The sequence below is a fragment of the Aythya fuligula genome, chromosome Z (genome assembly GCF_009819795.1).
Source record: "Aythya fuligula isolate bAytFul2 chromosome Z, bAytFul2.pri, whole genome shotgun sequence".
In the NCBI taxonomy this organism is placed as follows: Eukaryota; Metazoa; Chordata; class Aves; order Anseriformes; family Anatidae; genus Aythya; species Aythya fuligula.
The window spans coordinates 19,682,816-19,694,706 of NC_045593.1; the positions used below are offsets into that span (position 1 = coordinate 19,682,816).

Consider the following 11,891-nt stretch of genomic DNA (forward strand, 5'->3'; position numbering starts at 1 on the left):
AAATTATGATCTTTAAAAGATGGAAAACACACTGTAATGTCGAGAAGGCAAATACATGATAAAACTTAGATAAACAGGGTATAAATATTCCTGTTTAAGAACAAGGGATGGCAGAGAGCACCTGTCCTCAGCACTGGGCAGTAAAAGTCAAGACACCTGTTTTAGGAAATACCTTTTCAAATGAAGACACATTCGGTTCTTCCACAGGCAAATAGTAAGTTATCCTAATTTTTATTTCCTTTGGTGAGAACAATACTAAATTTCTATTTCTAACTAAAGTTCTACGTGATGGTCATAGGTCGAGGTTTGACAGTGTTTCAGCTTTGCAAGATCTCACAAAGTTAACAATTGCTTTCAGAGCACATGGGAATGTCAGGAGGATCGTGCATCAGAGTGGCCGTTCTGTCCTTACTGTGCCTACCTTGCAGGACCTCCCCTTGTTTACCTTTATATCCATCCCCTTATTATTTTTTCTCATGGCTTAGTGTTCCTTGCTGAGCTGAGTCATGACAGTCGTCCTTTTAAAAGTCACAATATACTGTGGCAAATGTGTATGTTATTTTCTAATGAAGGCACGCTGCTGTTTGAATTCAGTTGTGAATGTTTCTTCAGTGTCATTACCCAGAAAGTCCCGAAGAGGGCAGGAAAGCACTTTGATGGAGCCAAAACCTAAGGCTTACGCTGACACGCTGTGCTGCTTCCCATCATTTCCCTGGGCTATTTTATATCAGTTTGCAGTATTATCATCGTTCAGTTCCTGCACTTTGAAGAAATGTACAGGGCCAATAATAGAATTACAGCAAATAGGGAACAAATTAAGAGGCATTTGCAAAGCTCTGAGGTGTGAAGGGAATTCTGTTCTTGTCATAGCACTGCTGGGCATGGCACGCAGAATCCCAAACTCTTGTCAAGAGCTCAGATGCACAGTTAGGAGTAAAATAGGAAGATGTGGCAACTGGCGGCCATCTCGGTCACAGTGACCATGAAGTGTTTTGAGTTTGGAATTTATGGCGACAGGAGGAAAACTGCCACCAAAACTTCAGCCCTGGGTATGGGGAAAGCAGACTTCAGGCTGCTCAGGAACTAGTCAGCAAGGTCAATCTTTAAGCACTGCCTCCTAACAGCACAGGATCAGGCAATTCCAGAATAGTGGAAGGCAGGCAGGTGGGGCAGAAGGCCAGCCTGGCTGACCAGGGATCTTCTACTGGAACTTAGGAGAAAAAATAAAGTGTACAGCTGCTGGAAGTAGGGTCAGGCTACGAGGAAGGAATACAGGGATGCTGTTTGTGTTTGTAGGGAGAAAATTAATGTGGCCAAAGCCGAACTAGAGTTGAAGCTGGCCATGTCTGTGGGAGACGAAAAAGGAGAACCAAAGAAAACATAGGTCCACTACTTGATGGGGAAGGTCTCCTCACAAACAATGACATAGGCAAGGCAGAGACGTTTAATGCCTTCTTTGCCTCTGTCTTCAACGCTGAAGGTGGCCTTCGGGACCCTGGGTGCCCTGAGCGGGAGGACCATGACGGTGGGAATGACAAACTCCCAACCAACCCTGAACGTGTGCGGGATTTGCTGCTCCACCTGGATCCACACAAGTCAATGGGTCTGGATGGGATTCATCCCAGGGTGCTTAGAGAGCTGGCTGATGTCATCATGGGACCTCTCTCCATTGTTTTTTCAATGATCTTGGGAATCTGGAGAGGTCTCAGTAGACTGGAAGCTGGCAAATGTGCCAATTGTCAAGAAGGGTAAGAAAGAAGACCCTAGCAAATACAGGTCTGTCAGTCTCATGTCAGTGCGTGGTAAAGAATGGAGAAGATGATTCTTGAAGTTATTGAAGCACACCTGGGAGACAGTGCTATCAGTGATGTAGCCAACATGGGTTCATGAGGGGTAGGTCCTGCCTAACAAATTTGACTTCCTTTTATGACAAGATCACCCATCTAGTCGATCAAGGGAAACCAGCTGATGTAATCTTTTTGGACTTCAGCAAGGCTTTTGACACGGTTTCCCATAGGATCCTACTGGACAAAATGTCCAGCATACAGCTAAACAAAAACATCATACGATGGGTGAGCAATTGGCTGACGGGCAGAGCTCAAAGGGTTGTGGTAAATGGGGCCACATCAGGCTGGTGGATGGTCACTATTGGGGTCCCTCAAGGCTCCATTTTAGGGCCAGTCCTCTTCAATGTTTTTATAAGTGATTTGGATGCAGGACTAGAAGGTGTTTTGAGCAAATTTGCTGACAACACCAAACTTGGAGGAGTTGTGGACTCTGTTGAGGCTCTGCAAGAGGCTCAACAGACTCTGTGGACTCTGAAAGGCCTTGCAGAGAGACCTGGACAGATTAAAGAGCTGGGCAATCACCAACCACATGAAGTTTAACAAAAGCAAGTGCCGGGTCCTGCACCTGGGATGGGACAACCCTGACTACATGTACAGACTGGGCGACGAGACACTGGAGCCTAGAGGGAAAGACCCATGAGGAGTGGCTGAGGGCACTGGGCCTGTTCAGCCTGGAGAAGAGGAGGCTGAGGGGGGACCTCATCGCAGTCTACAGCTTCCTCACGAGGGAGAGTGGAGAGGCAGCTGACCTGTTCTCTGTAATCACCAGTGATAGGACCCACGGGAATGTTGTCAAGCTGAGGCAGGGGAGGTTTAGGCTGGACATCAGGAGGGGGTTCTTCACCGAGAGGGTGGTTGCACACTGGAACAGGCTCCCCAGGGACATAGTCACTGCGCCAAGCCTGTCTGAATTTAAGAAGCATTTGGACTGTGCACTTAGTCACATGGTCTAAACTTTTGGGTAGACCTGTGCGGTGCCGGGAGTTGGACTTGATGCTCCTTATGGGTCCCTTCCAACTCCAGATATTCTACGATTCTATGATATTCTGTCACATCTTTCCAGTAACCTTTGACTCCATTGTCAGACCTTGACTGAAATGGGAGGTCGGGAGCAGCATCCCACGGGGCAAGTTTTATGAAAGGAGGTACCGAAGAGGAGAGGGGAGGCTGAGGCAGCGCTCCAGCGGGACAGGTAGCTGCTGCGAGGGAGAATCCGAGAGATGTGAGCAGCTGGGAGCACCCCCAGGTACAGGGGAGTAACTTTATAGTGCTTTGGGGGACATCCTGTGTGCTTTGTGAGGCACCAAAGAGCTTGGGGACCACAAGGCTGCCGGGGCAGCTCACGGGGCTGTGCTTTCCACACACGCAGCTTGGCTTTCACACGTCTTTGCATCTCCTATTGCATCCCCACGCCGTGAGCAAGGAGAAGCGGTTATATTTATACATCCCAAGCCTTCGGAGACACCACCCACGGACTTTTGGCCTTTAACACGACGGGCAGCGCCAGCACGGCCCCACTGAACGCTGCCTGGGCGGGTGCCGACACCGCCCCTCACACGCAGCCCGCCGCCATGCCGCGGCCCCCTCCCTCCTCCATCCCTCCCTCCTCCCCTCCCCTCCCCTCCCCCGGCCCCGTAACCACCAATAGCATCTCGGTATGCAAATAGCGGCGCGCTGCCCGGGCGCCGATTGGCTGCGACGCACGGCGGCGGCCATGTCGCGGGGCTGCGCGGCGCCATGCTGCGCGGGCTGCGGCGGCGCTGGGCCGCCTACCGATACCGCTTCGTGCCCTGGCTCGCCCTCAACCTCCGCCGCCAGCGCAGGTGAGGCGGCGGCGGGGCGGGCGGGGGGGGGGGGGGGGTAGGGGGTTAACACGCCGCCGTCCTGCTCAAACGCCCCTCTTCCTGTCCAGGACCCTGCGGTACGTCCCCGAGAGCTCCCAGGACAAGATTATCCCCGACGAAGCCGTTTTAGAAACGCTGCTGAGGGCGTTCGCGGCGTTGTTCGCCAGCGACCTGGGCAGGCAGGCGCCCGTCCTGGCCGCGCGTCCGGAGATCGGCCGAAAATACGGGGAGCCGGGGCGCTGCGAGGGGGCTGCCCGCGGCCCGCAGGACGTCCTGTTCCAGGCGCTGGGCTTCGGCCTCGCCCGCCGCCACAGCTCCCTGCCCGCCGCCGGCACCGGCGTCTTCCTCAGCAGGGGCGGCGCGAGGCGAGGGGCGGTGGTGGCCATGTACCCCGGTAACTGCCACCAACTGCCACTAACTGCCATGTACCCAACGGCCACTAACTGCCATGTACCCCCGTAACTGCCACCAACTGCCACTAACTGCCACCAACTGCCACTAACTGCCATGTACCCAGTAACTGCCCCCAGGGTTTGCTTCATGCCGGGTCTCGTCCTCACCTCACAGGCTGCCCCGGCCGAGAGTGTTTCTGTGTGTAAACCAACCCCAGTCGCTCTCCAAATCGGCCCAGCGGTACCGGGGGAGGGAGTTTTGCCCCCAGATCAAACGATTTTTCAGTGTGAAGGTCTCGCTTTTCGCCTGCCAGGCTCTGTAAACGCAGCGGTGTGGGAGCAGCGTGAAGCACAGTGTGGTGCTGTGGGGTTTGTGTTTCGGACGTGTGTCTGAAGGAATGGGGATTTGAGCTATCCACATGGACGAGTGGATCCACACACTTCCAAAGCACAAAAATGCATATTTATCTATATACCCCTTATCTAACAGAGCTGCTCTCCATAAAGCATGTTCAGAGACATGCCCTTCTCTGTTCCTCGTTTCTTGGAACTGTATTTGCTTACGTTTTATAAAATATTCATAATTATATAGGTATGGGAAAGCCAGGGCAGCTCTGTTGAAGAGCTGGGATTTGTTTCAGCTCACTTAGGACTTCAGGCACATGTTAAACACGAAGACTCATTGAGGGTCTCGTGTAGCAGCTCGTCCAGCAAAATGAGGATGAGCTGTTGAAATGTCTTTTCCATAGGTGACAGGGAAACCAGAGGGCTGCTGGCTGGGGAAGGGACCACTGTAGAGACCAGGTCAGTCAGTGCCATCCTGCCCGCTGTTTGGCAGTGAATGCAGCCTGCCAGAGGGGGTCCTTGCCTATCACCCCACAAGGTGTCACTGGGGGTTTTCTGCAGGGCGTTGCTGGAGATATAGTGGCCGTGAGGGATGCACAACTGCAATGTCAGGAGAAATGACAAGCCAGTCCGCTCTCACTTGTCTATGCTTGAAGTGCAGGGCACAGATCTGGGGAATGTTGTGCTAAAATGACTTGTCCTTGGCATAGTGTCATGGCATTTTTCTGTCTTGTACCAAGCAAAACCTCTGATCAGGGTGATGGGGGGGTGGGGGGAATTCATGTTTTTGCTTGTATGTGTGTTTTTCAGACTTCTGGTACAGTAGTAACAGAGCAACTGGGTATCTTCAGATGTGCTTTCCTGAGCAGACATCACCTTTTCCTCTCTAAAAGTTCAATCATCACTTTTTCCTTTCTGGTCACTTTTTCTCTTTCAGACCAGTTGCCTATGATGTTTCAATGTTTCATCTACTTCTCGCATGGGTTCTTCTTTTTAACAATTTCCTTCAATGGCTTCTCTTTGGAATACCTCAGCTGACGTAGATTTTTTGTATCTCTCAAAGAGGTGTCTAAAAGCTTGCAGACATTTACAAGAGTCAGGGTCGTAAGCTGAGAGAAGAGATCTTGCCTATTCGTTCTGTTGCTTCAGGTTCTGCGTAGAGGAGGCTGGATGATGTCGTAAGCCTATCCTCAAATAACATATTTTCTTCTGAAATAATCATATCTGTTTTGTAACAGGTACAGTGTACAGAAAGCACGAGCCGATCTTTTTCCAGTCCCTTGGCAATCCTTTTATTTTTAGGTGCATAGATGGTGTCCTTATTGATGGGAATGATAAAGGACTATCAAGAGCAGTGTACAGGTAAGCAATCATAAGAAATAGGGGAATGGCACTCAGCTGGTATCTTAGAATCTAGTGCTAATATTGTCAGGTTTCTCTTGTCTCGCCCTAATTTGATTTTTATTTGAAATATCATCCACTTCTGTGTATGTCATGCTGTAAAACAGCACAAGGGTAAGAGCTGCTGGACATGATCTACTATGTCCTTGTGTCTCTGTAACACCAGTGAGAAGCATTTTGATGAAAGTTGTGGACAGGGACTGTTTCTTATAAAGAAAATAGTTCTAGTAGGAACAGGACAGCATATTTTTAACATGCTTCAGAATTCTTTAATCAAATCTGCTTTGTGAATGGGGAAAAAAAATGCCTCCATATGGAATTGCAAATAGCAGAAGGGAGAATCTGTCAGCTCTGTCTCTGGTCTGCAGATGGGCAGCACTTAAGAGAGCTGTAGCCCTTAGCAGTAAGTACAGAGCTGACATGAAGTGGACTGTTCCAGCTTAGCTTAAAATACAGTTTGTAGGAACTTTGGTGGAGCAGTTTCTGTGTTTGAAAATAAAATGACTAACAAGCAGAAAGGGTGTAAAGTAAGGGACAACTAATATAAGGCTTGAATTCTGGGAATGAGATTTATGATGATGTTGTAAGGAGGCTTCACATCTTTAGAGGCGAACAAAATTCTTCTGTGATTGTAAAGTTTGATGCAGATTTCTGGAATTGTACATGGTGTTTTCATGCTGGTTCTCTTGGGGTGTCAGAGACAACCACTTCCTGACAGTAGTTTTAAATGTACTTTTTAAGCAGTCATCAAGGTATTGTTCCTTCCAGCCCTTTACAAATGTTGTCCTGGCTATTTCTGCAGATGGAAGTGCGTACCACTTGGTAAGTGAAGGAGCAGTGATACATGTTAGCACTGTGGGTCATTTCAGGTCTTGCAGCAGGAGGGATCAGCTCGGCCCATTCCAGATGAGTGATGTGAGCTGGCTCACGGCTGCTCCACAAAACCCACTGGCAGTGGGACAGTATGTTAACAACTGCTCGTATGGTAAGTTGCCAGGTAAATTTTCAAAGGTTGAGTTTGTCTGTTTGGATATAAATTATTTTGCAACTGACAAGGAGAATCAAATATTGATGGGGGATGAGGGATGAAGGGCAAAACTGTTTAAAGCAAGATAAACAAGGAGCAAGGAGTTTCTGAGGCTCTTTGTAAAAACCAAGTGTTAAAATCTTTCATCGCAGCAACTCTGAGAACATCCTTGTGCTTTCCTCACTGACTCCCCCAGATGTCTCCTTGCTGGTATGTGGTACAGAAGGCACACGTCCCAGAGTGCAAGTCACTGGGAAAAGATACCTGGCACAGGAGTTCTGGACTGAGGCAGTACAGATTTGAGATTCCCACTACAGTTCCAGCAGACTTCTTGAGAAAACCATGTGCAAAGTGGCATGTACCAAAAGTTTCTGTCGCTGTTCATTTGGACTATAATAATTTTTTAGACTTAAGAAATAAAAGTGCACAAAATACAGGAAGTGGCTAGTATTGTAACTGTGGGACATAATGAGAATGATTTATTTCTTTTGTCTACAGTATGTGTTGGTCTTAAAGTTTGGGGGAAAAAGTGACTAATGCAGATGGTTGTGAGATACAGAAAGTTTAATGACTACCATAACTAGCCTGTAAGTGGCTTTCATAGCCTGCATTACACCGATACTATCATGCTTCCAAGTAGCATCCAGAAAGGAAGTGTAATGAACCACGTATTGACTGGCGTGTAGACAAAGTTCTGTCCCATCATACCACTCATTCCAGGTCCAGAACCCCTGCAAAGAAAATTTCAGTGTTTCTGCTGGGCAGATGGCAGTTTTCTCCCTGGCTGTTTTTGTGACATATTTTGCCAGCATGGAAATTGACACCAAAATGTATTTTTTTTTAATTTTTATTTTTTTAACTGTACAAGTAACTGTTGTCCTAGATATTAGCAATGCTGTAAGCTGTCCCTGGTACTCTGCAAGGTGTGCCCCTTCATATCAATGCTAAAAATCAGGTCATCATTTTTAATGTAATAAGGATAAATTAACCTCCAACAGCTGGTTATGTTGTTTATAGCTGCTTGTATAAATTCACAGTAGGACTTAGGGGAGTGTAGTAGCTCTCAGCAGAGGCATTGTTTTCAGGCTTGATGAAACATCTGCTACTTTTGGAGCAGTACTTTTTTACACACCTGTAACTCCTATCTGAGAATTTCTCAGCATAAGATTTTTTTTACTTATTTCTAGAAAAAGCAGCCAACGTGTGTTACCAGGAATTTGATGTGCCAAGTTGTTTTCCAGTAGAGCTGAAACAGTACCTGCCAAACATCGTCTACAGCCATGACATACAGAGGTTAGCAGTGAGTCAAAGAGTTCATGGATTTGTGTGACACAAAGCTTGCTGCATTTGTGGAAAGGGCAAACGTGGTTGAAGAGAATATTACTGCACGTGAAGAAGAGTGACATAGAAGTGTGTACCTGTAAGGACAATTTATCTCTTTGAATAGGTCCATTTTAAATGGCTTTCAGGGCTGAGTGATTTTGTTCCTTTCCCACATATTTGCAAATGAGAAAAGCATAGCTCTGAAAACATGGAGCATAAAGGTTTATGATTTCTGGTTACACAATTAAAGCATGCTGAATTTCCTAAATTTCCACCTCTTTTAGAACTTAAAACATTTGGAAAGCTTTAGTTTTCCCACTGGAGATTTGTGGAAAGTGTCAGCATTTCTATGGAGCTGTCTGGAAATGTGAAGAAGTAAGTTGTATGTTCTGAAGTACGTCCTGAATGTAATACACCAAAGGATTTGAGCTTTTAGTCCAGTCGCTACCCCAGGAAATAAATAATTCTCTTAATCTAGAGGATGCAAGAGGATTTTAAGGAAAACCATACAGACTTTGAATCTATTTCTGGAGCTATTCTAAAACTGAATCTTGGTTGGAGAGTTACGGTACATGTTGGAAAAGTGGCTTTTCTGATTGACCTTAGGCTTTATAGAGGCGAAGTTAAAGATGCACTTGTAAACTTCAGATAACTAAAGAAATGCTAATTAAATAAGAGGTAAGACTGAAGTTTAAGAAAACCTGGATGCTGTGCTTGAAGTGTGAAAGCACAGTGAGGAAAGATGGGGCTGTTTCAGAAAGGGCTGTAGCTTCTTAACATGTCTTAGTGTCTTTTCCTCTGTCATGATTAGTCCATTTAATTTCTGAGTCACTGTGTGAATGGAAACAGTATTTGAATACCACATGGGTTGCACTTTTTTTGGTAATGATACCAGTTCTGATTCTGTTTGCTCTTTCTCTTTATTTCAGTGTTCTTTTCATAGGCTTTCTGACATCTTAGTTGTTTGCTTACACGTTTTGCTTTTCATTTTTTTACAGCCCCCTGAGGTGTGTAGTGCTTGTCACTCTCAGAGACATCAAACAAGGAGAAGAACTTTTTTCTAATTACTACACCGTCATCAATTGAATTAATAGATTCAGGACTGAAGAAATCTGTGCCATTACAATACTTTTTGTGTGTGTGCTTCAAGCTCCATGAGCATTTTTACACAATGAAGAGCTGTAACTTCAGCCTTCAGAAAGAAAGCTGTGGGCTTGTATTTCCCTGAGATTACTCCAGACGTGGTGCAGTGGTGAAGGTTTAACTGTTTACATCACTAGGTTTTCAGCTACCTCCTATCATGGATATTATTGCTTATTGCTTTTCAGCTGTACATACAGCTCATAAAATAAAAAAAATAAGTTCTGTACGTGTCATTTAATCTTCTAGTTTGCACACGTTTCTGTAAGTGGGTCTCAGTATTTTGCCACCATTTCTCATGCTCACAATGAACACAGTTTGTAAAACTGTGTAAATAAATAACCTGTTGAATGAATAAACCTGTTTCTCAGGTTTATGGTGATTACTAGTTCTTATTCTGGTTTTCCTGGAGTCAGTTCCACTCCTGTTGGTATCTCTTTCCTTACAGAAAGTATTTAAGTGTCGGCAGTTGACTGCATCTTACCTTTTATGAAGCCTTTCGGAAGGAGCAGTGTCAGTATGTACTCAGGATGTGCCTGCAGGGTGCGCTGTCACAAAAACCACAGCTGCCGGCTTTTAAAGCGGGAGGAAAACCGGCCTGATGTCTCAAGGTACTGTCCAACTCCAGTTTCTGTGGTACTGTGAGTTTCCTGGCACGTGGCAGGAGCTTTCATAGCTCCTGTTCTCAAACAGAGAACTTCAAGTTGTGGAGTAGCTGTAGGAAGTGATGCCAACTGCGTGTGCTGTGTGTTTTTTTGATGAGTTACTGGCATAAGTAGAACCAGTCATTCCCACGTTAATTCTTGGTGCTGTCTGCAAACTGCTTTCACAAAGTAAACAGGAGACAGCTTGTCAGTCTTCGGATCTGGCTAAACAGCTTTCTTGGAAAGAGAAATCATCCTGGTACTTCCTGCAAAGGTCCAAGCAAGCCTCCCAGTGAATCTGTGGTTGGCATAAGCTCATGAGAAACAAGGAGCTGGGAAGTGATGTCTGTCAAATCTGGTAGTGGTTGGGGCAGCCAAGGTGCCTTGCTTAGCTGCAGAATTTTTCTTTTTCAGAATTCATAGCTTTTCAGTGTGTTTTACTTGTTCTCCTTCCAAGCCTGAAGCTTGCCTTCCATATTCATCTAGAAGCCCTCAGTCAGAAAAGGCTGGGCATTTCGGTAAGACGCAAAGAGCAGAGCTGCAGGACGGCGGCATGTGGCTCAGCACGGGTCATGCGAGGCTGATGAAGCTGCTGGGAACAGCTCCTAGGGACAGACCTCACCGTGTCGCCCTGTGTGGTACCGGGTTAGAGCAGGGGCTGCTCTCCATCCTGTGGAAGAGAACAACTCATCCCCCATCCCTGTGAAGATCCCTCCTCTCCTGGGCTGGGCCTTTTCCCCCAGCTCTCAGGAGGAGGTTACTGGGCATCTCCTGCTCTGTGAGCAGGGGGCTGTTTGTCAGGGTGCCCGCGGTGTTGCATGGCTGAACAGGTCAGGGTTTATGGCTGGGGAGGGAACGCTAGTCTGAGCCTGCCAGAAAAGGCAGGTGCTGTTCACGTCTCTCCAGGCTGAGGTGCTGTTTGTGCAAGGGCACAGATTACTTCAGCTGTCCCATTACACATTTGTTGGTGATTTTTAAATGACCAGGTTTGAAAATAAACTCCTGTCTGACAACTGTGGAACTTATTTTGCAGCTATTTTGTTAAGAAAGCATTTATTTACTGCAGTGTCTGTCTCCTGGGTCTGAATGTATCTGGTAGTGGAGCAGTGCAGTGCTGAGGTGCAGGCTGCGTGTCACCTAACAAGACAGGTGGCAGTGGTTTCGTCCTGCTCAGACACTGAAACCTGACAGCCTGCGTTGGTGACTGGTGGTACACGAAGGAAAGCAGGGCCTGGCCTGCAATGGGCAGCAGCAACTGGTGTCTGTCTGCTGGTGGCTACAGAACAGAATACAGCAGTTCAGTTGGAAGGGATCTTTAAAGATCATCTAGTCCAGCTGCCCCGCCACTTCAGGGCTAAACAAAAGCTAGAGAACGTTAAACAAGGCTTTGTACAAAACTGGTGCTGCAGTAAATGCTCGGGACAACATCTGCTCTGCTATCCATCCCCTTAATCCTCGCCCAGAGGCTCTCCTGTGTCATCCCTCACAGGAAGGGCTGTACAGCCCCGTCTCTCCCTCAGGCACAGCGCAGCACTGCCTCACCTGCCCTGCCCGCCTCTCCTGAACCACCGAAGGGCCTGCGTGCCAGTCCTGTCTCACTACTGCCAATGATGCCACAGCTCGGGGGAAGGACCGAGGCTTCCCGTTCATCCCGTTTGCTCCTCGTGTTGCAAAAAACGTGTGTTGGTGTACAAGCGTTTCAGGCGTGCTCCTCAATCTGCAGCGCTCCCTGGAACGACGTAGGTACTCCCCTCAGCTTCGCCACCCTTGGATGGTGCTGTGCCATCCCTCGGCTGAATCTCAGTGTTCCTGATGGTGTCCTCCTCCCACGCTGACCCTAGTTTAAAGCCTTCTCAATCAGTCTCGCCAAGTTACAGACCAGGAAACGTTTCCACCTCTGAAACAGGAGAGTCCAGTCTAGAAAACCA

General features: G+C 47.4%; 1 protein-coding gene across 1 annotated transcript; it reads left to right on the plus strand.

Annotated features, from left to right (window-relative positions):
• Window positions 1-1,809: 1,809 nt before the first annotated feature.
• SETD9 (SET domain containing 9) lies at window positions 1,810-9,528 on the plus strand. Its single transcript, XM_032205599.1, has 7 exons — window positions 1,810-1,882; window positions 3,496-3,670; window positions 3,760-4,085; window positions 5,667-5,790; window positions 6,699-6,814; window positions 8,044-8,149; window positions 9,178-9,528. The coding sequence occupies exons 1-7, from the start codon at window positions 1,810-1,812 to the stop codon at window positions 9,263-9,265; spliced, it is 1,008 nt and encodes a 335-aa protein (XP_032061490.1). The 3' UTR covers window positions 9,266-9,528.
• Window positions 9,529-11,891: the final 2,363 nt, after the last annotated feature.

Coding starts and splice junctions, on each gene's coding strand:
- SETD9 (XM_032205599.1), top strand. CDS start 1,810: ATGGAGAAGATGATTCTTGAAGTTATTGAAGCACACCTGGGAGACAGT. Junction 1,883..3,495: donor CAGTGATGTAGCCAACATGG/GTTCATGAGGGG, acceptor AACCACCAATAG/CATCTCGGTATGCAAATAGC. Junction 8,150..9,177: donor TACAGCCATGACATACAGAG/GTTAGCAGTGAG, acceptor ATTTTTTTACAG/CCCCCTGAGGTGTGTAGTGC.